Here is a 24168-nt window from a genome sequence, read left to right on the forward strand (position 1 = left end):
CAGGGCCGGCCCATGCCTTTTTGTCAACTGTGCTTGACATAATGACACAAACGTCACGCTATAATACATTATAAATTGTATTAATTATGAATTATATCACAAATCCTGTGATATTTATCAGAGGGGCCCTGTTGAATCAGAATTATCTTTCTTTTGCGTGCATACTTTGATGTTTATGTCACCTTTTTTTTGTAAAACTGTCTTTTTTCAAAATAACTTTATTTCTAGAGCTCATTTAAACAGTGCATTAACTAAAGATAACTAAAGATAAATAAAATACACACTTAATCAAACACTTAATCACAGACATAACAGGGTAAGACCATTAATACGCAGGCTAGTGTTAAAAGGTGGGTTTTCAGCCTGGATGCAAAAAACTGATAGAAGCTGACTAAAAGAGCTCTGGGATTGGTTCCATGTCAGCAGTTAGGGGTCAAAGTTCAACAGGAGTGTGTGCATTGTGTAGATTTCATACATGCAGGTGCACACACACACACACACACACACACACGCACACAGAGAGAGAGGAGGATGGACAAGCGAGGGGGAATAAAGAGAACAGCTGGCTGAAACCCAAACACCTGACTCAGCGTTATGTCCACCTGCGGTGTTCTTCCTCTGTGGATTTTAAACATAAACCAACCTTTAAATGACCAGCAGGCCCCCCCCCCCCCCCTCGCTCCTGCTGTCGCCTCCCGGCGGCGTCCGCATCACGGCCGCTCAAACCTGCAGATAGTCCATTAAATACAGTTTGAAAAAGCTTCACTGTAGGTGCGTCTTTAGTGGGAGTTATAGATTACACTGTGTGTGTTGGGTGTGATGTTCAACCTGCACGCTGATAGAGCAGCCGTTGGGTTGATCATGTTTAGTTTTATTCCACCTCCTTCCAACCCTCCCGGTTCTCTCTGGAGGGAAAAGATCTGAACACATTTACCGGCTAATTTCACAGCAAATGAGAGTAAATTGGGTGTACGTTATAATTTAGGAAGACGCCAAAGTCACCAGCTGGGCTCGCTCTCCCTCTCTCCCTCTCTCTCTCTCTCCCTCTCCCTCTCTCTCTCTGTTGAATTCACTTCAACCTTTCTGGTTTCCTCCCTGTTTTTTTCCACGACCCCCCCGTCGTGCCAGACTGCAGCACTTTACAATCGTGGAAATAAGTTAGTGTCATGGTCTCCTTACCACTAAATCTCCATCATTTGGACCCATCTGGTCTGGGATCACAATGAATCCCCGTCTGCTTTTAGACCAGGTCCATTAAAAAGGTATCTCCTCTAGACTGATGTCACAGCTGCTCTGTCCGTCTCTTGAATCCTCATTATTACTAAGAAGAAATAACTTCTTCCCAATCAGCTGAAACTCCAAACTTCTATCACTCACACACACACTCACACACACACACACACACTCACACACACACACACGCACACACACACACACTCACACACACACACACACACACACACACACACACTCACACACACTCACACACACACACACGCACTCACACACACACACTCACACACACACACACACACTCGCACACACACACACACACTCACACACACTCACACACACACACACACACTCACACACACACACACACTCACACACACACTCACACACACTCACACACACACACACTCACACACACACACACACACACACACACACACTCACACACACTCACACACACACACACGCACTCACACACACACACACACACACACACACACACACACTCACACACACACACACACACTCACACACACACACACACACACACTCACACTCACACACACACACACGCACACACACACACACACTCACACACACACTCACACACACTCACACACACACACACTCACACACACACACACACACACACACACACACAGCGGCTCTCAGTGTGCACACAAAAAAAAAAAAACATCGGTCAAATAGTTAGCCGACGCGTCTGCAAGCGAAAGAGATATGATTCTGCAGTTTGCGCTTCCATGCGATTTACGGCGTACGACGTCTTTGTGAACGGATGATTCGAAGATTTAGAGGGAAGCATAAAAGTCAAAAGTAAGGTGAAAAAAAAAAGAGCTAAGGGATCAGAGAGGGAGGCGGGAAAGCAGCTGAGAGCTGACTCCGAGTCAAGGTTTGAACTTGAGAGAAGCTTATCAAAGAAGGGACTGACAGGATCTGTTGGGACCGGGTGGAGGTGTGGGGGGGGGGGGGGGGGGGGGGGGGGCATCATGCATCACCTGTCAGACACCCGACCAATGAGGTCGAGACGTGGAGACTGGAGACGCTGGCATAAATGATTCCCCAAACCTCCTCGGTGAAGCTGGAGACATGCATTTTTCATCCTCAGGGTCAGAGGTTTGAAAAATAAATGTCACGCTCTCCCTGCTGCTCGCTAAGATCACTAACCTGCCATCCCTAATCACACATCCAGCTCCTCACCGCCCAGCCGGGGCTCAAATGAGAGAGAAACCTTCAGCTGGAGGAGAGCTGGGCTAATACGCCACGGGGAAGGAATTCAACATTCACACCAAATATAACGTAGAAACCGGATTTCATTTTAATTCCATTGGCTGTTTACGTTTCCACGAGGACGTAATACTGGCAGAGCACTTCGTCGTCATCATTCTAATGACCGGAGGAGCATCAGTTAAACAAGTGAACAATCAGACTGATTGTGACCGTTTTCTGGAGTTTACCTTTAGTTTAACAGAATAACGCCGACCCTTCAATAAGCTTCATATGAGCTTTCTTACATCTGCACGGAGGGCTTTACCATCAGAGAGCATATATACCGTCTTCTCCACCATGATGGACTTTCAAAAAAAATGTACTATTTTTTTTTTTTTACTATTTATTTTTATAGCATCGCCTTCGTTAGATGCCTGTTTTTTAAAAATACATTATTTATAAGAGTCTTAGTTTTTTTTGCACAGTGACAGACAGATTCCTTTACCCCTTGAATCTCACTACGGGAGAGAGAATACCTTCTGGTCGTAGTTTATAGCCAATTATGGAGGAAAAAACTCTCTCGTTGCATTTGTTTCTGCTCTAAAGCCGTATTTTAAGAAAAATCAATGCAGGGAGTTTGATGAAAAGATACATTTGAAGCAATAGCTTAGCTCAGCATGACGAGTAGAAACAAGTGGAGACGGCTAGCCGGGCTCTGTCAAGAGGAAAAAGCTAATTAACATGTTATATGTCAGCAGGTTTTTATGAATTTATTTTTTAAAGGAGTTGTGGTTTTTACGGGGAGTCTTGAGGTTGCCAGGCAATTAGCAGCCTCCAGGACTCCAGACAGCAGTGTGTGGATGGATTAAACTAACAAAATGCTATGTGTTGTGTTAATGATTGACCTTTGAAGAGGGGTGGGAGACTCTTTAAACGTTGGACTGAGTCGTGCTTTCTGTTTACTCCCGTTCCCTCACTTTATCCTATAAATAACGGCAGTTTTAAGTGTAAAGATGCGAATGATCAATCCGTTGACGAAGCCTGAGATCTCTCCGATCCGCCAAAAACAGACTTCCTCAAACCTCTCATCGTTTGTTCTTGAAAGTTCTTGGATCTTTTTTCTCCGTGATGAGTCTGAATAGAATAGAAGTCATCTAGTGGGCCGGTTCGGACCCTTTGGCGGGTCGGTTCCTTCATATATTAGAGTGTATTTCCCAGAATGTAATTTCAGGATTTCAATGTTTATTTAATACATTCTATAGCTTTTTTTTTTTTTTACAATGTTCCTGTCGCTACATAAATCAATTAACTTATTATTAATGTTCCTGCCCTCCACTGGGAAGACAGAAAGAACCTTGTTTTATTCTCTCAGCCCAGACAGAGGGAGACCTGGTTCAGCATTACAAAGCCTCCAGTCGGACCCAGACCAGCAGCCGGTCCACTAATGAGGACATTCAAACCGGATCATACGGCCATTCTGCTGCTCTCCCTGTCACTCCCGATCACATGTCTCACTCTTTTTGAGATATCTCTCCCCCTCCCACTGCGCTGTAGTCCTGCTGGTGATTTCACGGCCAGGCGGGTTGTGGCTTTGGCAGCCGGTGTGAAAGCATCTAAAGTGTGGGAATGTCATCTCCTGTGATCCCCTTCCCCTCGCCGCGCTGCGCCTGGGATCATGCCCGCTTGCCTGCTGGGAAAATCCCAGTCCCTAACTGCAGGAGTGAGATTATACTCCCTATCCCCCCCCACACACACACACACACAGACTTTACCGCCACCCAACCCTCCAGGCTTCCACTCTCCTGCATTTAAAAAAAGTACATGAATACAGTCAATACACCACAATTCAATGCATCTAAAAGTTTTAAGGTCGAGGTCCATTTGAGTTTTGATGCATTTTAGTAGCCTCACGTAACACGACTTTATTATTATTATTAAATGGGTTTGTTGGAGAAACCCTGCTGTGTGAGGGTCGAAGGTGTCACATGTTCGGCAGCCGATGAAGTCACAGCGAGGATGAGATGATGATACAGACGGTGGGGGGGGGGGTATGACAGCGTAGCGAGAAGAGGCGGCGGCGGCCGGAGAGGTGTGATAGAAATGAAAAGCGTGGAATGTGCGGTAAACAAAGCAAGGAGAGTGAGATCAGAGTGAGATCAGAGTGAGATCAGGATTCAATCCCTGTTCCTACCTTGCCCTTTATCCCCGTCTTTACAGCCTCCTCACACACACACACACACACACACACACACACACACACACACACACACACACACACACACACAGTGACATTTTGCAAATATACAAACACTAAAAGCTGCATGTATATAACCCTGGCAGGCAGTTTAGCTGTCTCCACAATAAACCTGTGCTAAAATATGTGCATGCGACACACACACACACACACACACACACACACACACACACACAGCCAGCCAGTTGCAGCAGTGCTTAACTAGGGAGGTAATTGACTTCAATGCCTGGTACACAGAAGTGAAAAATGAGGTGAAATTGACTGTAAGCTGCAGGCTCTGAAGGAGAAGTCAATGAAGAATTAAACTGTGTGAAGGTCAGGCTGGTGTGAGAGTGTGTGTGTGTGTGTGTGTGTGTGTGTGTGTGTGTGTGTGTGTGTGTGTGTGTGTGTGTGTGTGTGTATGTGTGTGTGTAAGTGTGTGTGCGTGCAAGAGGAAACTCTTCAATTGCTTGTAAACAGGGACGCTCCGGCGCTAACCTTTCCATCGATTCGTCCGTGTGTGTGTGTGTGTGTGTGTGTGTGTGTGTGTGTGTGTGTCTTTTAGGTATTCAAAGCTGAACGACCCGGCCGACTGGTTGTCCATCAACAGAACCAATGGGCAGATCGTTACCACGGCGATGCTGGACCGGGAGTCAGTCTATGTCAAAAACAACATATATGAGGCCACGTTCCTGGCGACGGACAACGGTGAGACACTCTTTTAATGCTTTTATATTGATTCATATTTGAATATATATATATATTTGTTATATATATATATATATTTGTTCTGCCTCAAATTTGAAAATCACCAAGTTGTGCTGAGCACAAACTCAATCACAGCAAACACATAAGTTCCACTTTTCCCAAGTGGCAGTGAGTAAAAAGGCTATTTATTTTAAATTGCCTTATCAGCGACGTGCAGCTCCGCTGTGTTTACCTTAAGTCGAGCTGGCTTTGAAACACCGGCTGTATTTATAGGTGTGAGCGTGTGTGGAGAATAAATCTCACATGTGAGTTTCTCTACTACTTTTATTTTGGCGATGATTGAGCGTTGCTTAGAGGTTGACTCGCTTTTAATAGTAACCGATTTCTTTTCTTTTTTTATACTGCATGTAAAATAATTTTTTTTTTTTTTTTACTCCATGTAGATTTCCACGTCTGTAAAGTACGACGGCGTATTGGCCTCTGTAGGAAAACAAACAATTAAAGGGGTGGGGCAATAATCTGAGGAAAACCTTCTTTTTTTTTTTCTGCAGCCAGCGATTCATATGAATCGTGAGCAGCTGCTTATTTAGGTTGTTACCATCATAAATATATGACTTTATAAACTTTTATTCTCTGAATATTGCCACCCTCTCTCGGCTCCGTTTTTTTTTTTTTTTTTCTGATACGCCGTTAGAGAAAAGTGTACGGTTTAAAGCCGCACGTTTCTGCGACATTTGGCTGATATTGGATGATATCCAAAAGGTGTGTGTGTGTGTGTGTGTGTGTGTGTGTGTGTGTGTGTGTGTGTGTGTGTGTGTGTGTGTGTGTGTGTGTGTCAGCCTTGACTATGTGGGTGTTGCTGGAGTGCCAGCTGTCATAACTGGAGAGGGATTATGGTAATAAATAAATAAAAGGTGCTGTGAGATGTAGGGGTGAGTATTGGCAAGAACCTCACGATACGATACGTATCACGATACTTTGGTCACGATACGATGCGTATCACGACATTGTGATATAAATAAAGATGAAAACACAAGTCCCTGTATATGTACATCAGATGATATTGATCAGAGGACAAATTGAGTAAAATCTATTTCATTTAAAACAGCCTCTCCATTTTATTAATTCCCATGAAATTCACTGGAATAAATATTGAAAATAAAATGAAAAAGGATAAAGTACATGAATCTTTTTTTTTTTTTTTTAATCGATCTTTGGAGTTGAAAAATCGATATTGTGTTGGGCAGCAAAGTATCGCGATATATTGCCGTATCAATATTTTTACCCACCCCTAGTGAGATGGTGAGGCCAGCAGGCCGTGACGTGGTGAGAGCTGCACTTTATTCCGACAGCCTCTGACTCTCCTCTGACACGCGGTCGTCTTCCTGTGGTATTGTTTATGTGTTTATGTGTTTATATGTTTATGTGTTTATGTGTTTATGTGTTTATATGTTTATATGTTTATATGTTTATGTTTACACGCTCTTCAAAGAACATGTGGTCGGCTCGCTACAAGTCTTTTTCCACCGTGCCTAATCTCTGAGCCGCCATCAAAAAAAGAAAAGAAAAGGGAGTTAATATAAATCCTTTTGAGGAATTTACACAAACATAATTATTTATTTAGCTTGGTTAAAACCCACATAATTCTCCTATCAGCTGTGGCAAGCTGCTTCTACATGTCCCCCATACATGACTGGGATTAACGACGCTGCAGAATGGGAAAGCCTCCGTGTGTGTGTGTGTGTGTGTGTGTGTGTGTGTGTGTGTGTGTGTGTGTGTTACTTTTGCATTAAATACTGCACGTTAAAGGGGTAACTTTTTTAAACCTGGACCCTAATTCAAAATGTTTTTGTGCCTCGGTGACCAATGAGATGAGACCAGTAGTGAGGACTTACATGCATCTGGGTGAAAAGGAAGCACCTTGTCACACTGCTGTGTATTTATACTAGCATAGTGTAAATACACAGCCCTGTCATTACATAGAATTTAAAAAAGTATGTTATCCTCCAAAAAAACGCTTGGCTGCTAAGCTATGCTTAACGCGGCCTGGCCGGCGCTCGCGTTCCCACCGTTGTCTTCTGGGAACACGCCGCCTCGGCACATTTCACAAGCAGCCTTCTTGTCTCATCCTGAGGCTTAGTGACACACACACACTTTTAGTGGACGTAAATCACGGTGCGAGCCTCCCCGACAGGATTACATGTGAGTGCTGCCGTCTACAGATCTATATGGGATTTTCAGAAATCGTCCCCGTTAGTCACAAAAACTCCAAACTTCCCTTCAACTGTGTGTGTGTGTGTGTGTGTGTGTGTGTGTGTGTGTGTGTGTGTGTGTGTGTGTGTGTTATAACGTTTGTGCACGGAGCTAGTTGAGTCCATAGTCCTTTGTCCAGCATTTAATGTTAAAGTGTCTTTGAGAACCTAAAAGCGTGATATCAATCTTATGAATTATTATTACTATTTAGAAGCTGTTTTAAAAATGAACATTATATCATAAATTCATCATTAATATGTCTTCCTTTTGCGTGTGATTTTTAGTTGATGATGTAATGATAATATAAGCGATGATGTCATTATAGTAGAATAATATAAAGAAGAAGAATGATTTTGTCCGATCCAGAACTAGAACTAGTTCATAGCCTCTAAATATTATATTGCATTGTATTTTCATGTAATGATTACAGCTGTCAATCACTCGCATCATCATTTTTTCTGTTTTTTTTATAACTAGTCGACTAGGTGATGTGCAGATGAAACATAAATTGGTAATATGTCTTCGGTAAACTGACCTTGGCAGATGTTCTTAATATTTATCTCAATATTTATCGGGAAAAATAACCAGAAGGTGAAAATAAGTGGATGTTCTTGTCTCTATTTGATTCAACTCTATTAAACCTCGAAGCTGTCTGGCCTTGTTAAAAATAAAAATTCAGACTCTGAGTTTTTCTGGTCTGAATCTCAGTCTGAACCCGTCCTAACGCTGGACTGACCTCCAACCCGCCTCCAGCTCACTTACACCCGTCTGTCTTTAACCCTGTCTCTCCCTTCTTGTGGTAAATGTCTTGCTCCGCTGCCACGCTTAATTGGCAGATCCGTCGGCTTTGCATAAATCTTTGTAAATTACATCGCCCTTATCTCATCCGGGGGGGATGGGGGGGGCTCCCGGGGTCGCTTGATGCTTGATTCCATCCAATGGCCCAGCCAGTGGGGCGTGGCGGGGAAATGACTCGTAATTGGAGGCAGCTAAGGGTCGTCACCCTCCTGACACACACTCAATAAACAGCTCTGAGCTTCTTTTTCCCCCTCCTCTTTGGGATTTCTCCACATTTTCATACTCCACACAGGCGTTCATGCATCAGCGTCCCAGCTCCAACGCTATCTCGCTCCCATTCTTTTTAAGTGTCTATTCTTTACTCCCAATTTCTCCGTAAACGCTGTCGCTGATGGTCCGTTGCTCCATTCAATCAATGCGGAGGGCTTCGGGATGGTGTCTGCAGACGAGGTGTGTGTCTGTGTGCGCCGGTGCATGTGATTGCGGTTCCAAACGCCGGCAATATTGTTGCGGAGAAGCACCAGCATGTGGCTGCCCACGGCATTTCTCCCAAGTTTCCACGAGGATCCCCACAAACAGTGACTGTGCAACATTTTAGAGGATAGCACAACTTTAATAGCTGCCTAATTAGCCACATATGTACGTCCAATCAGATGGAAGAAATGAGGCAATCCGGCGCTTAAGCAACCGTGTGTTCAGCATATTTTTTGCGGGAAATAGGCTCTTTATTGATCCCTTTAGGATGATTCCCGCAAGGAAATTGGATTTCCAGCAGCTTAAGATCAACAAAAAACTCTTAGCTGAATAAATATAGAAAGTAAACAATAAACTATTAGCTAAATATATATAAAGTAGAGATATGATTACAAGTAAAATAAAAATAAGTTAAGTGTAGAGAGCTGTATAGAGGATAACTATAGAGAAATAGAGATAAAATATGTGTTTTATACAGTGGGTAAATGACATTAGCGGCAATTAGTAGTTAAATTAAAGTATTGTACATGAGTGGTGGATTAAGTTATTGCTCAAAAGAAGATGAAGAGGGTCCAGGTATGTATGAGTAGATTATTAATTATTAGTATGATGGCGTGAGGGACAAAAGAGTTCTCTATTGGTCCTACATTTGGGAAGGAGCAGCCTTCCACTGAACAGGCACTGTGTGTGTGTGTGTGTGTGTGTGTGTGTGTGTGTGTGTGTGTGTGTGTGTGTGTGTGTGTGTGTGTGTGTGTGTGTGTGTGTAAGCGTGCCGTGGAGATCAGCTGATCATGTTTACATGAGAACGCCTCTCCGCGCGGCGGCATCATAAAGAGGGCTCTCCTGCTCTCGTGTAAATAAACTCGGACAGCGGCTTGTTTGATTGCGTTACAGTCATCGTTATTCTACCTTCGCCGTCTCCGGGCCGCTTGGACGAGCTTCCTGCCTTCGCCTGGATTCCAGCCTGACGGGTTTGATTTGGCTCCGAGGGCCGAAACGAGGAACAACTGTCAGAAGTGTTTCGTGGAGGGCAGAGGAAGCCCCTCCTGACCTCTGACATCACCACTCCATCTCCATCCTTTCATTTCATATCTCTGTTTTCATTCTCCTCAAACTCCCCGTCTCACTCTTCCTGATGATGCTATTGTTTCCCTCCTCTCTTCCCAGGCTTTCCTGCAGCCAGCGGCACCGGCACGCTGCAGATCTACCTGATAGACATCAACGACAACCCCCCGGTGCTCGTCCCCCGGGAGTCTCAGATCTGCGAGCGGGTGAACAAGAACATCCACGGCGTCAACATCACGGCGGCCGACGCCGACACGGATCCCAACGCCGGGCCCTTCGTCTTCGAGCTGCCCAGCTTCCCCGCCTCCATCCGCCGCAACTGGACGATTTCTCGGATCAGCGGTGAGGAGGCGTTAGAGGAACGTCAGAGGACGAACAAATATGAATTCATCATCGGGGTTTTTATACGTGTAGCACAATTATTAACAATCTTTAATAATTATTTAATGTACAAACTAAAAATCTCTTCAGATGCTTCATCGTAAAGCTCCATGGCCATGTGTACTATACTGTAGTATTCATTCAATATGGACTAATGGAATATACTTTTAGTGGAATCGTAATAGTAGACCATTTTTTCACATTGTGCTTTAAAAATCCAACAAAATTTGTTTTTGTTTAACGTGAGAAAATGTTTAATTTATGTAATGCAGAGTAATGGGGCGCTTTTCTGCAAAGGCCTATTAATGGAAAGAAAAGAATAAACAACGGAGCTGAGAGAGGGGGCAATATATATATATATATAGAAAAAAGACGCAAATCTCTGAGAAAAAAGACGCAAATTTATGAGAAAAAATTAGCAAATGTACGAGATTATAAAGTCGCAAGTTTACGAGAAAAAAGTAGCAAATTTATGAGAAAACAATTGCACATTTACGAAATTTTAAAGTCGCAAATTTACGAGAAAAAAGACGCAAATCTACAAGATTATAAAGTCGCAAATTTCTGAGGGAAAAAAGTAGCACATTTCCGAGATTAAAAAAATTAGCAAATTTATGAGAAAAAAATTGCAAATGTACGAGATTATAAAGTCGCAAGTTTACGAGAAAAAAGTAGCAAATTTATGAGAAAACAATTGCACATTTACGAAATTTTAAAGTCGCAAATTTACGAGAAAAAAGACGCAAATCTACAAGATTATAAAGTCGCAAATTTCTGAGGGAAAAAAGTAGCACATTTCCGAGATTAAAAAAATTAGCAAATTTATGAGAAAAAATTTGCAAATGTACGAAATTATAAAGTCGCAAATTTACGAGAAAAAAGTGGCAAATTTACAAGATTATAAAGTCGCAAATTTACGAGAAAAAAGACGCAAATCTACAAGATTATAAAGTCGCAAATTTCGGAGGAAAAAAGTAGCGAATTTACGAGAAAAAAGTAGCAAATTTACAAGATTATAAAGTCGCACATTTCTGAGAAAAAAAAGTAAGAGAGATTATAAAGAGAGAAATAGAAATAAATTCAAGTAGGCCTCCATAAAAAACAGTCTCATGCTATACTATGCAATGTATCAAAATGTTGAATTTGCTTGTGTAAACTATTTTATTGAGTGACTTGTATTAGAAGTTCCTCCTGTGTGCTTTAGTGCATGTTATACCAGGACTCTTATTTTGAAGGGGGAAGAAACAGGAAGTGTTCTGTATGTAATGCGCTGATATAGACTACTCACGTAAATTTGCTACTTTCTTCTCGGAAATATTGCCCCCCTCTCTTGACTTAATATGCCGTCGTACTTTTCACTGTATTATTAATAATTTTACTTTTTTCTTTTTCAATGAGATTTTGTATACTATACTATACTATTGTATATTTACCATATTTTGTATATTAATAATGGAAAAAAACATTCTAATCAATACTGTCCCAGTTTTTAACATTTGGTCCTGAATCAACTATGAAAATACCGGTATGCATAATATATTATATAAATGATGATTGGTTTCATGTCTCCACCCTGACACAGGTGACTACGCCCGTCTCGGGCTGCGGTACCAGATCTACCTGGAGCCGGGGGTCTACGAGGTCCCCGTCATCGTGTCGGACTCGGGGAACCCGCCGCTGTCCAACAGGTCGGTCATCAAGGTGAAGGTGTGTCCCTGCGACGAGCACGGCGACTGCACCACGCTGGGCGCCGTGGCGGCCGCCGGCCTCGGGACCGGAGCCATCATCTCCATCCTCATCTGCATCATCATCCTCCTCAGTGAGTAGCACACACACACACACACACACACACACACACACACCAAGCAACGAGTTCAGGCTGCCTTTGATTCCTTTCTGCCAAAAAAAAGACTCTAAGTAGTTCAGGGCGCCGCCATTAAACATTCAGCACAACGTGAACAATAGTTGTATCGTGGCTTCATGCCTCGACGGCTGCAGTCTTCTCCGGCGTTTGTCTTCTTCTCCCTGGAAGGGTAAATATCTGCTGCTGTCTTTCACGCCGCCGGCTGACTTTGTTGCATCGTTCATAGAGAGAGACAAGTCTTATAGACAAATGCACCTGCTGCTGTAAGCTTATTGTAAAATGTTGGATATTGTTTTATTACTTCTAGTACACGCTCGACGAGTGTTGGAAGTGATTCACATTTCTGTATTTCTTTATTTGAATGCTTATTTCATCCAAGTAGATATAATAATACAAATCGTATAATATGAAGAATATAAAAGACAGGAGGAGGAGTAAAACATTCTCACATTATAAAACCTGATTTTAATGAGGGGGGATGTATTTCCATGCCTTCGTTATGTAATGGGAGGAATTTTGTTTTCAATGCATAACCTCAGCAACGCCTCGAAGGATCTTCTTCAGATATGTCAAACATCCACTCAGACTCGAGAACAAATTCCATTTTGGTGGTCAAGGTCACCGTGACCTTCAATCAAGGCTTCATAATTGTGACAATTTTACACAAATGTCTTGAATGGATGAAATGTTCACATTACCGACAGAAATGAATATAAAACTGCAACTCGTGGAGAGAATTCTTTAGATGCAGTTTATTGTGTAGCTTGAAGGTTTATCGTGTGTGTGTGTGTGTGTGTGTGTGTGTGTGTGTGTGTGTGTGTGTGTGTGTGTGTGCAGGCATGGTGCTGCTGTTTGTGGTCTGGATCAAGCGGAGAGAGAAGGAGAGGCACACCAAACAGCTGCTCATTGACCCCGAAGACGATGTCAGAGACAACATCCTCAAATACGACGAAGAGGGCGGAGGAGAGGAAGACCAGGTGAGACCCTGAGGGACCCGCACACACACACACACACACACACACACACTGACACACACATGCTTGAGCTGGAAACCTCTGGGTTTGAAAAGTGAAGCCAAAGGTGAAGTACCTTAAACCTGCATCCTCTCTGCTGGCCACCAGGGGGCGACTCCTCTCTGGTTGTATAGAAGTCTATGAGAAAATGGTCCTACTTCTCTCTGCTGGCCACCAGGGGGCGACTCCTCTCTGGTTGTATAGAAGTCTATGAGAAAATGGTCCTACTTCTCTCTTGATGTATTATCTCAGTAAACATGAGTTTATGGTCTCAATCTCTAGTTTCAAGTCTTCTTCAATCCAGCATGATGTTCATTTAGTACATTATGGTCCATTTAGAGTCCACCAGACCAGAAAGCAGGGGATGCTTTAGGGGGCGGGGCTTACCTGCTGATTGACAGGTCAATTTAGAGTCACATAGAAGATGCTTTAGAGCCACAAACCAGTGGGTCATGATGACCACTTCCACTTCTTATAGACAGTCCATGCTTCCTGTGTTGACCCTACTGACTGTGTGTGTGTGTGTGTGTGTGTGTGTGTGTGTGTGTGTGTGTGTGTGTGTGTGTGCAGGACTACGACCTCAGCCAGCTGCAGCAGCCCGACTCCTTGGAGCACATCATCAGCAAGCCACCCGGCGTCCGCAGGGTGGACGAGCGCCCCGTCATCCCCGAGTCCCAGTACCCCATCAGACCCGTGGTGCCCCACCCGGGGGACATCGGGGACTTCATCCACGAGGTGAAGCAACACACACACACACACACACACACACACACACACACACACACACACACACGAGAGCTCAGCCTCCAGCATCTCACTTCCACTCTCCCATCGATCTGGCGGTTAATGCGATTACTCATTTCTGGATGCCGTTCAATATGTAAAAGTCTTGCGCAGTAAATGTGAACAGTTTTGTTTTATTTTACAGCCGCTTTGGTTGCCGGCTTTTTCACACACACACACACACACACACACACACACACACACACACACTCCACTCCAGCGTTGGCACACTGATGCGAGAAAATGCTGATTGACAGACTCGTGACAACACGTTCACACTCGAGAGGTGTTGGCAGCTGTTCAGCTTTGATCCATCCAGCCTTGACTCTTCCCTCCCTCTCCCTCCCTCCCTCCCTCTCTCTCTCTCACACATGTACTCACCTGATGTCGCTCCACCAGTCTGGTTAAACACAAACACAGTAAACACATGGTGTTACCCCCCCCACCCCCGGGGGTGGAGGTTTTTAGGTTTTCTATCCGCAGCATCACTCTTTGTTCCGGTAAAGTGGATGAAATCAATTCTCTTCACCTGCTGAAACCTCGAGGTCAACGCCGTTCATTTGTCATTCTGAAGAAAGAAAAAAGAAAAATGTGGATTTTGAGGCCGACAGAAAAAAGAAAGAGAGATACGGATCTCTTTAAGTCTTATTAATGAAGTGGTGACCAAAAAAAAACCCTGTTCATAATACATGATGGAGCTGTGTGAGATGTTTCTGATGTTTTCTGCTCTATTTTCCTCCCCGTCTCCTCGTTTCACTGAGACTACCTGATGAAATAAAGGCTGGAATAATTTAGCCCGGCTGAGGAACCTTCTCCCGTCAGAAGCCTGAAGTGCTTCAACTATTAATCCAGAATTCACTGAAAATAGGCTCGTTGAATATTACATTTCAGGACTCGAGTGTAGGGACAAACATTATTGAACCAATACGGCGACACTGAAACCAGAGCACACGATACAACAACAAGGTTATGTAACTATTATGACAATTTTATAACAGTTTTTACATCTACTGTATCCTTTATTCAACTATGAACAGTGTATGTTCTTCAAACAGAGAGAGTGAACATGAATGTATCAGAAAGTAAAGTTTGGAGGTACTAAGGTATTACTATTGTATGGTGCTTTATACCTCTACTTAATACTGCTACCCTACAGTACATTTAGTTTTAGTTACAAGAGGTAGAATATTGAGATTTTGTATACAAATATTCTCTTTAAAAACCCTTTAAAAACCCTCAGTATACAAAGTATAATACATCAGTATTTATTTTATCTGTATTTCTTTAAAGTATTATTACCAACACATGGAAAGTGCTCAGCCTGTCTTATCTCTTTTGCTAAAAAAAAACATCCTTACCCAGGAAAGGAAAGTATAAGGACAAAGATGCTTTCTGTTGCATCATGGGAAATGTAGGCGTGCGAGTACTGACCCCTCCTCCTCCTCCCGTTCAGGGCCTGCGAGCGGCGGACAACGACCCCACGGCGCCGCCCTACGACTCCCTGCTGGTGTTCGACTACGAGGGCAGCGGCTCCACCGCCGGCTCCGTCAGCTCCCTCAACTCGTCCAGCACGGGGGACCAGGACTACGACTACCTCAACGACTGGGGCCCCCGCTTCAAGAAGCTGGCTGACATGTATGGAGGAGGGGATGATGATTAGTTAAACACACACACACACACACACACACTCGTCCCGTCAGCTGGCCTGCCATTCTCTCCGTCCCTCTAACACAAGGGGGCGCTCTAACACCCTGATTGAACACAAAGTTAACAATGACACGATCACACCGACCAACTGACTGACCAAACAACCAATCAGATTAGCCGCCACAGAGGGCCGGTCTCCTGTTCTACGACTCAAACGGAAGCTCTGAGCTGCAGGCTTTTTTTTTTCTTTTCTTTTCATTCAAGCTTTTATGCTAGATGGTTGATTTTAGTTGTTTTTTCTGTGTTGAGCCCACTCCCGATCCCCTTTCCTGTCAGACCACCGCCTGCCTCTCTGCAGAAGCTTTACGTTGAGCTGCTCGCTTTCGTCTGAAGGAGAAACCAGAGATATGAAAGTCCCGTCCCTGATTTATTCTTTCTTGAACTTGAATTACTTAGAAACAGAAGCACTGTTGTTTAAAAAAAAAAAAAAGAAGTGCCTTCAGTGGTGCGTATTTTTTAGCAGACTCCCGCTAACTCAGGATTGGTTGCCGTTGTTTTTCTGGGCTTACATGCCCTCCATATGACCCCTGACCCTTTGACCTTCCCCCTGTCATGTGTCACCCTGCAGGGCTGTGGTAGCTGCAGAGGAGAATGACTGGCTTTATGTAGACGTACTGTTAACGTAGGTACGTAACTTACGGACAAACATTTTAACTTTTCAAGTTCGGGGGGGCGACGTCTGTGCTTCAATGTGATTCCTTGGAAAAATCACAAAAAATACAATATTGGGACTGTCTTAGAGAAGAATCGCGTGTCTCTTGTTTCTTGTGGCTTCAATAGCAGCTGTGTTTGTTTTGAGCTCTCAGTATTTGCACAAAACTGGATAAAAAAATGTTCTGAAGGTCGACAAGTCGTGTGTTATACCTCTCTGATGTTGTATATGAAGTACGTATGAGGGGTTATTTAAGGAGACTTTGCCTTTAAAGATCTTTTTTTAACAAAGTTTGCATGTGTATCCCTTCACCCAAAGGTCATTAACATGGCGGCAGTCATCGTGTGGTAAATGTGTCAAAGATATAAACTGTACAAACATGTGAGGGGAAGGAAAATACTAGATGAGATAGCTTTACATGCAGAGTCGTGAGCCCCGTTCTGAGATAATTTCCCTCTTTTTGTTTTTTCACTGTTGTTTTTCTTTTTTGGCAAACTTTTCACACACCAACTTCGGTGCTGGTCCCTGTCACAGAGACTTGGAGGGGGGGGGGGGGGGGGGGGTATTGAGCCTCAGCCAGGGATTTAGCGCCGCTCCCCAATCTGTCTCTCTTCAGGCAGCATTTCATTCATCTGAAATTTTCTCCTGAACATTTTTTTGGCTGCAAGTTCAAGAGGTTTTTGAAAAAGAAGTTGGGAGGAAGTCTTGTTGTGAAGTTCTGCATTTTTATCAAAGGAGACTTTAGCAAAAGAAAACAAAAAAACGAAAGCTTCAGTAATAGCGCTTTAAAAGACTCATTTTTTTAAGACAGTTTTGTTGTGACTTAATGGAAAAAAAAGCAGCACTACCCTCATGGGCTTTTTGTAATCACATTTCAGACCCCCAGAACTGCATATAGAGAGCTTTAGTCGTTTGTATTAAATTATTTAAAATGTGCAAAACATTTCAAAGAGGGGAGCAGGGAGATGCTGGTGAGTGATAGAAGGGTTTAATCATTCCTTATCTTCCGAGTGCCCCATCGAAACGCTGCTCGGTTGTAGAGACACTTTCGGCTCGATGTGGATTGAGCAGATCTTCTATTAATTATGAATATAATGAATGCTTGGAGGGATCTTCCACCTCTTCATTTTTTCTCCGGCTGCTTTTTCCCCTCACCTGCTCACAATTCATATGAATCTCTGGCTGCAGATTAAAAAAAAAACAAATCTTTAGTTGCTGCTACACTTTCTACGACGGCGTATCAGCGCAACTGTAGGGAAAAAAACTACAAAACCGCGCAGAGAGAGGGCGGCAATATTCAGAGAAAAAAAGTTTATCACGATGCCAAGAACCGGCGTCTATGCTAGCTAACTTCCCATGAATGTACGTTCATTTATTTTTCGAATTAATACATCACAACGTGTGAAAACGCCTCATTAAGGTCCTTAGGGTGATGATGTTGATGCTTATTGTCAATAAAATTGTCATCTTATGGGAGTTTATTGATCGGGGGCGGTTGGGCTAAGATGCTAGTGGTAGCTTTCGCTTGTTGTCATAGCAAGGGCAAACATCTGGTGTTAGCGGAAAAAAAACAACTTGTTTATATTGTCTATATGTATTTATAAACTCGCAAATTTGCCACTTTTTTTCTCTGAATATTCGCCCCCTTTTTTTTTTTTTTTTTCCTACAGTGGCCCGAACACGCCGTCATATGTTCAGAGAAAAGGAATTAACGTGGGAAATATTACATGTACATGATTACATGATGCCGTGACAATGACATGAGGAAGGGATGGTTTCATTAATAAGGTTAACAGGGTAGGAGTCTCTTGGTTTAGATGAAAACATAAATGGATGCAAATTGCGCCTTTTGCGATGTTTCGGGGTTAGCCGTCGACTTCGACGGGAAACGTAGGAGCCGTGAGTCGTTTTCTGCCGCTCGCTCTTATCTTTCACAAAATAAACACAGCTGTTACTTTCTGCTATCCATGATTATTTCTGACACATACATGCTGTATATACAGAACTCTTTTATACATTTTGGGGGAAACAACAATTAACCTGGTTTTCCTGCGTGATTTTTGCACTTTTTTTTTTCTTCTCTTGCTCCGTTTTTTTTAAACAAATATAAAAAAACGGCATAAAGGTATATTTCCGCCTACAAAAAGCCATGTGCATTTCAGCGACTCCGTGCTCCGGTTCTCTGCGAGCTCACAGCCATACTCCCACCGTGACGGTTAAAAAGCTTCTCCACGGTGAAAGAAAGGCTCCACTTCAAAAACCCCAACTTGTACAGTCTATACGAGCACACGCTCACTCCTCTAGGCCTTACTGTACATACGTGAGTGTTCTATATTATACCCAGCCCTTTTCATTTGATTCAGCTGCAAAGGCCATCCAGTGTTCACAGGATAACGACGTTGCTTAATGGAAAACTCTCATGCTTTCTAATGTTCTGACACACACACACACACACTGTGTCCTACGTACATACGTGACACCATTATGTTACCGAACGATATGAATGACTCACAGTGACAAGTGGCAGCAAATCTTCGCCCCCGAACCATTTAAATGCAATTTGCGAAGGGAAATGATGGAAGATTGTTCATTACTTGATATGTACTCGGTTCCACTTCGTCTTATGGACGTTCTCTTGCTGAAGTGTAGGGGAGGGAAAGGCAAAAAGGAAGAACTATTTGCACTGCTGTAGTCCACCACTGTCGTCTGCCTGGGTTCGGTTCTTTTGCCTCTCTGATTGGTTTTAAGTTAAAGGAAACTCAGTGCCCGACCCCCCAGACACACACACACACACACGACGGGAGGTTATTTGTTTGCTCTGCTACGACCAGAGCCACAAAGACAGTGTTTTCACTCAAGTCCAAGTGTACATAATGTAGTATTTGCTCGAAGCTAAACAGACCAAGTTAGGCAAACTGTACCTGTACAATTGGAGCTTTTTGCATGTGTCTTTTTATAATGGACAGATGAGTTCTATTACAGTAACATACAAACATTTTAAAATGTGTCGCGGCCCGCATGACCGGGGTTTGCCCTCCAGAAGGGATTCTGGTGTACCATACTCGCATAGTTAAAAAAAAAAAGAAAAAAAGCTGAAAAAACTATTGCACAGTTATCAAGTCAAAAAAGTTTTTTGTAAATTGTCAACAGCACAAATATTTTGTATTGTTGTTTGTACCATTTTTGTAAGAAAATGAAGGAAAAAAGAAAAAACGGGAAAGAATCTGTTGTTTCAAGCGTGTGTTTATAGTGCCACTGCAATCTTGGTTTTCAGATACCGTACAGTAAATGCGCAGCCTTGCAGATCAACCTTGTAATATAGACGCTGAGCCAGAGACTCCCTGTCAGCACCATGTGTTATAAATAAAACTTCCCCTCCTTATAAGAATGCTGCCTCTTGTCTTTTCTGTCGCCAAAATGTTTTTGTACTTGTATGTGAATGTGATATAATTTGTCAAGTTGCAATTTGGTTTCAAACATAGTACAGAAAGTACATTTTATTTTAGTGATGCATCACCCATTAATAAAGTCAGATATAGACAATATAATTAAATTATAGCAATAGTTTTGAAAAATTGTTAAAAAGTGTATATGTATATATATATATATGCATATATGTATATATATATACATATACACCTTTTAACATTAATAAAGTCAGATATAGACTATCATTAAATTATAGCAATATATAATCTTTTTTAAATTGTTAAAAAAAAGTGTATATGTATATATATAAAGTCATAGTGTAATGTCATAAAAAAATGGCATGTTATAGCATGCCAAAAAATATCATAGTGCTGTTCTAAAATATGGTGTAAAGTATGCTTTAAAAAAATCAATAAATCATTGTATCATGTCATTAATTCTTTTTTTTCAAGTTTGTATTTTCACAGCAAATGAAAGAATACTAATTAAAAGCATCCAAAGTTGATTGGTTGTATATGTGCTTAGAAAGGGGCACACATGCTGTGAAAACTTCATAAATCTCTAAAACACTCGGGCATAAATCTCATTAAGACAAACGGCTTTATTGACATCACATATCATTCTGACAGTGTATTAATTAAGGCCTCACTGGTTCCGCATAGAAAGACACAATAATGAAGACCAGGAAACATTTCCAACTATGTTGGAATCAAACTCATTTTAAATTCTGAGCTGCTTCTGTTTGAGCTGCTGAAATATGACCGTGATTGATTTTCATATTCTAAATTAGTTTTGGTGCCAAACATTTGCTAAAATGATCAGCACAATTAAGGCTGTTCATTTGTCAAGCTTGTCAGAGGCATCTTCCAATACAGGCTTTCACAGCTGAAGCAGATTAAATGGCGGAAAAAAGGACATTTCTGGATAGTTCCTATATGCTTTCTTCTTTTTGCTTACTTTAATTCCTTCTATATTTAATTCATGTGCTCCAAATGTTGAAAACATGGAAATAAAATAGTTTATTTTTTAAGGACATATGCTGCAACAATTTCCTGATTATTTTTTTTAAAGCATACATCAAACTTTATAAAAAAAGCACTATATTTTTTTGGAATGTTATAATATGACATTTTGCCTGACATATTTTATGACATTACACTGTCTTTTCATCACATTTGTTTGTGGTATAATAGAGTATAATGACCTATGACCTTTTTTCAACATTTAGTCAACATACTATATTATGATTTCTTCACCTTTTTCAACATAAAAGTCAACATTTTTCACTTTTTTGACTTCCAATACTGTGACGTTTTTTCACTTTTTTCAATAAAAGTCTACTTTTTTCACTTTTTTTTGGCATACTACACTAACTTTTTTTACCTTTTTCAACATACTATAGTATGACTTTTCTTTTTTTTGTATAAGTCAACTTTTTTCACTTTTTTTGACATACTACAGCCTTTTTTTCATTTTTTCGACATACTGTACTACGACTTTTTTCACTTTTTTTGACATAAAAGTCAACTTTTTTCACTTTTTTCCACATACTATACTGACTTTTTCACTTTTTTTATGACAAAAGTCCACTTTTTTCTACATTTTTTGTCTTTTTTCGACATTCTATACTCTGCCTTTTGTTGACTTATTTCACTTTTTTTTACATTTTTCTACGACTTTTTTTACATAAAAATCGACTTTTATGTACTTTTTCCACATACTGTACTACGACTTTTTTCACTTTTTTTTTTTTTACATATAAGTCAACTTTTTCACTTCTTTCCACATACTATACTATGACTTTTTCACTTTTTTTACGACAAAAGTTCACTTTTTTTCTACATTTTTATGACTTTTTTCGGCATTCTATACTCTACTTTTATTGAAAAAGTCAACAAAAGGCAGACTTTTTTCAGTTTTTGGATATTTTTCTACGACTTTCTTTACATAAAAATCAACTTTTATACTATACTATGACTTTTTTCACTTTTTATGACTTTTTTCGACATTCTATACTCTGCCTTTTGTTGACTTTTCAATAAAAGTAGACTTTTTTTCACTTTTTTGATATTTTTCTACGACTTTCTTTACATAAAAATCAACTTTTATGTACTCTTTCCACATACTATACTACGACTTTTTTCACCTTTTTTTTTTACATAAGTCAACTTTTTCACTTCTTTCCACATACTATACTATGACTTTTTTCGATAAAAGTCCACTTTCTTCTACATTTTTATGACTTTTTTCGACATTCTATACTCTGCCTTTTGTTGACTTTTTCAATAAAAGTTTACTTTTTTGACTTTTTTTTTTTACATAAAAAAAATCTTTGTCAGTTTTGTCCAAAGCAACTTACAATAAGTACATTTGTAATTTTTAATATGAACATTTTAAATCATGTTATACTGTAACCTTTTCATGACATTTTTATAGAATACTATACAATGAATTTATGAGGATGCTATAAGAGAAGCAATACTATCCTACAACAAAACTATCAAATGTGCATTTTGTCCATTTCCTATTGCAAACCTTTGTTTTTTGCTGCTCACGAAGAAATAAAAATGGTGTGAAGTTGGTCAAGTAAATGAATGAATGTTTTTTATAGGTTTCATTGGATTTCCATTGCTATGAAACAACACAGACATTTGGGCTTTTTTTTTTACATACTACGGACTTTTTTTCACTTTTTCGACATACTGTACTATGACTTTTTTCACTTTTTTTGACATAAAAGTCAACTTTTTTCACTTTTTTCCACATACTATACTATGACTTTTTCACTTTTTTTATGACAAAAGTTCACTTTTTTCTACATTTTTATGACTTTTTTCGGCATTCTATACTCTGCCTTTTGTTGACTTTTTCAATAAAAGTACTTTTTTCACTTTTTTTCGATAAAAGTCTACTTTTTTTCTACATTTTTTTGTCTTTTTTCGACATTCTATACTCTGCCTTTTGTTGACTTATTTCACTTTTTTTTTACATTTTTCTACGACTTTTTTTACATAAAAATCGACTTTTATGTACTTTTTCCACATACTGTACTACGACTTTTTTCACTTTTTTTTTTTTACATAAAAGTCAACTTTTTCACTTCTTTCCACATACTATACTATGACTTTTTCACTTTTTTTACGACAAAAGTTCACTTTTTTTCTACATTTTTATGACTTTTTTCGGCATTCTATACTCTACTTTTATTGAAAAAGTCAACAAAAGGCAGACTTTTTTCAGTTTTTGGATATTTTTCTACGACTTTCTTTACATAAAAATCAACTTTTATACTATACTATGACTTTTTTCACTTTTTTATGACTTTTTTCGACATTCTATACTCTGCCTTTTGTTGACTTTTCAATAAAAGTAGACTTTTTTCACTTTTTTGATATTTTTCTACGACTTTCTTTACATAAAAATCAACTTTTATGTACTCTTTCCACATACTATACTACGACTTTTTTCACTTTTTTTTTTTTACATAAAAGTCAACTTTTTCACTTCTTTCCACATACTATACTATGACTTTTTTCGATAAAAGTCCACTTTCTTCTGCATTTTTATGACTTTTTTCGACATTCTATACTCTGCCTTTTGTTGACTTTTTCAATAAAAGTTTACTTTTTTGACATTTTTTTTGACATTTTTCTACGACTTTTTTTTTTTACATAAAAAAATCTTTGTCAGTTTTGTCCAAAGCAACTTACAATAAGTACATTTGTAATTTTTAATATGAACATTTTAAATCATGTTATACTGTAACCTTTTCATGACATTTTTATAGCATACTATACAATGAATTTATGAGGATGCTATAAGAGAAGCAATACTATCCTACAACAAAACTATCAAATGTGCATTTTGTCCATTTCCTATTGCAAACCTTTGTTTTATGCTGCTCAAGAAGAAATAAAATGGTGTGAAGTTGGTCAAGTAAATGAATGAATGTTTTTATAGGTTTCATTGGATTTTCCGTTGCTATGAAACAACACAGACATTTGGGCTTTTTTTTGACATACTACAGACTTTTTTTCACTTTTCGACATACTGTACTACGACTTTTTTCACTTTTTTTGACATAAAAGTCAACTTTTTTCACTTTTTTCCCACATACTATACTATGACTTTTTTCACTTTTTTTAATGACAAAAGTCCACTTTTTTCTAAATTTTTATGACTTTTTTCGACATTCTATACTCTGCCTTTTGTTGACTTTTTCAATAAAAGTACTTTTTTCACTTTTTTTCGATAAAAGTCTACTTTTTTTCTACATTTTTTTGTCTTTTTTCGACATTCTATACTCTGCCTTTTTGTTGACTTATTTCACTTTTTTTTTACATTTTTC

The 24168-nt window shown here is 40.2% G+C and overlaps 1 protein-coding gene across 1 annotated transcript in view; it reads left to right on the plus strand.

The window, feature by feature from the left end:
- Positions 1-19773, plus strand: part of LOC311017586 (cadherin-4-like) — a 215115-nt gene extending 195342 nt beyond the window's left edge. The window contains exons 12-17 of the mRNA XM_084016029.1: positions 5259-5401; positions 10094-10333; positions 11955-12191; positions 13074-13213; positions 13820-13984; positions 15486-19773. Of these exons, the coding sequence (XP_083872155.1) occupies positions 5259-5401; positions 10094-10333; positions 11955-12191; positions 13074-13213; positions 13820-13984; positions 15486-15692 (1132 nt within the window). The 3' untranslated portion in view covers positions 15693-19773. The remainder of the gene's footprint in view (positions 1-5258; positions 5402-10093; positions 10334-11954; positions 12192-13073; positions 13214-13819; positions 13985-15485) is intronic.
- Positions 19774-24168: the final 4395 nt, after the last annotated feature.

The sequence above is a fragment of the Eutrigla gurnardus genome (genome assembly GCF_963514095.1).
Source record: "Eutrigla gurnardus genome assembly, chromosome: 8".
Classification (NCBI taxonomy): Eukaryota; Metazoa; Chordata; class Actinopteri; order Perciformes; family Triglidae; genus Eutrigla; species Eutrigla gurnardus.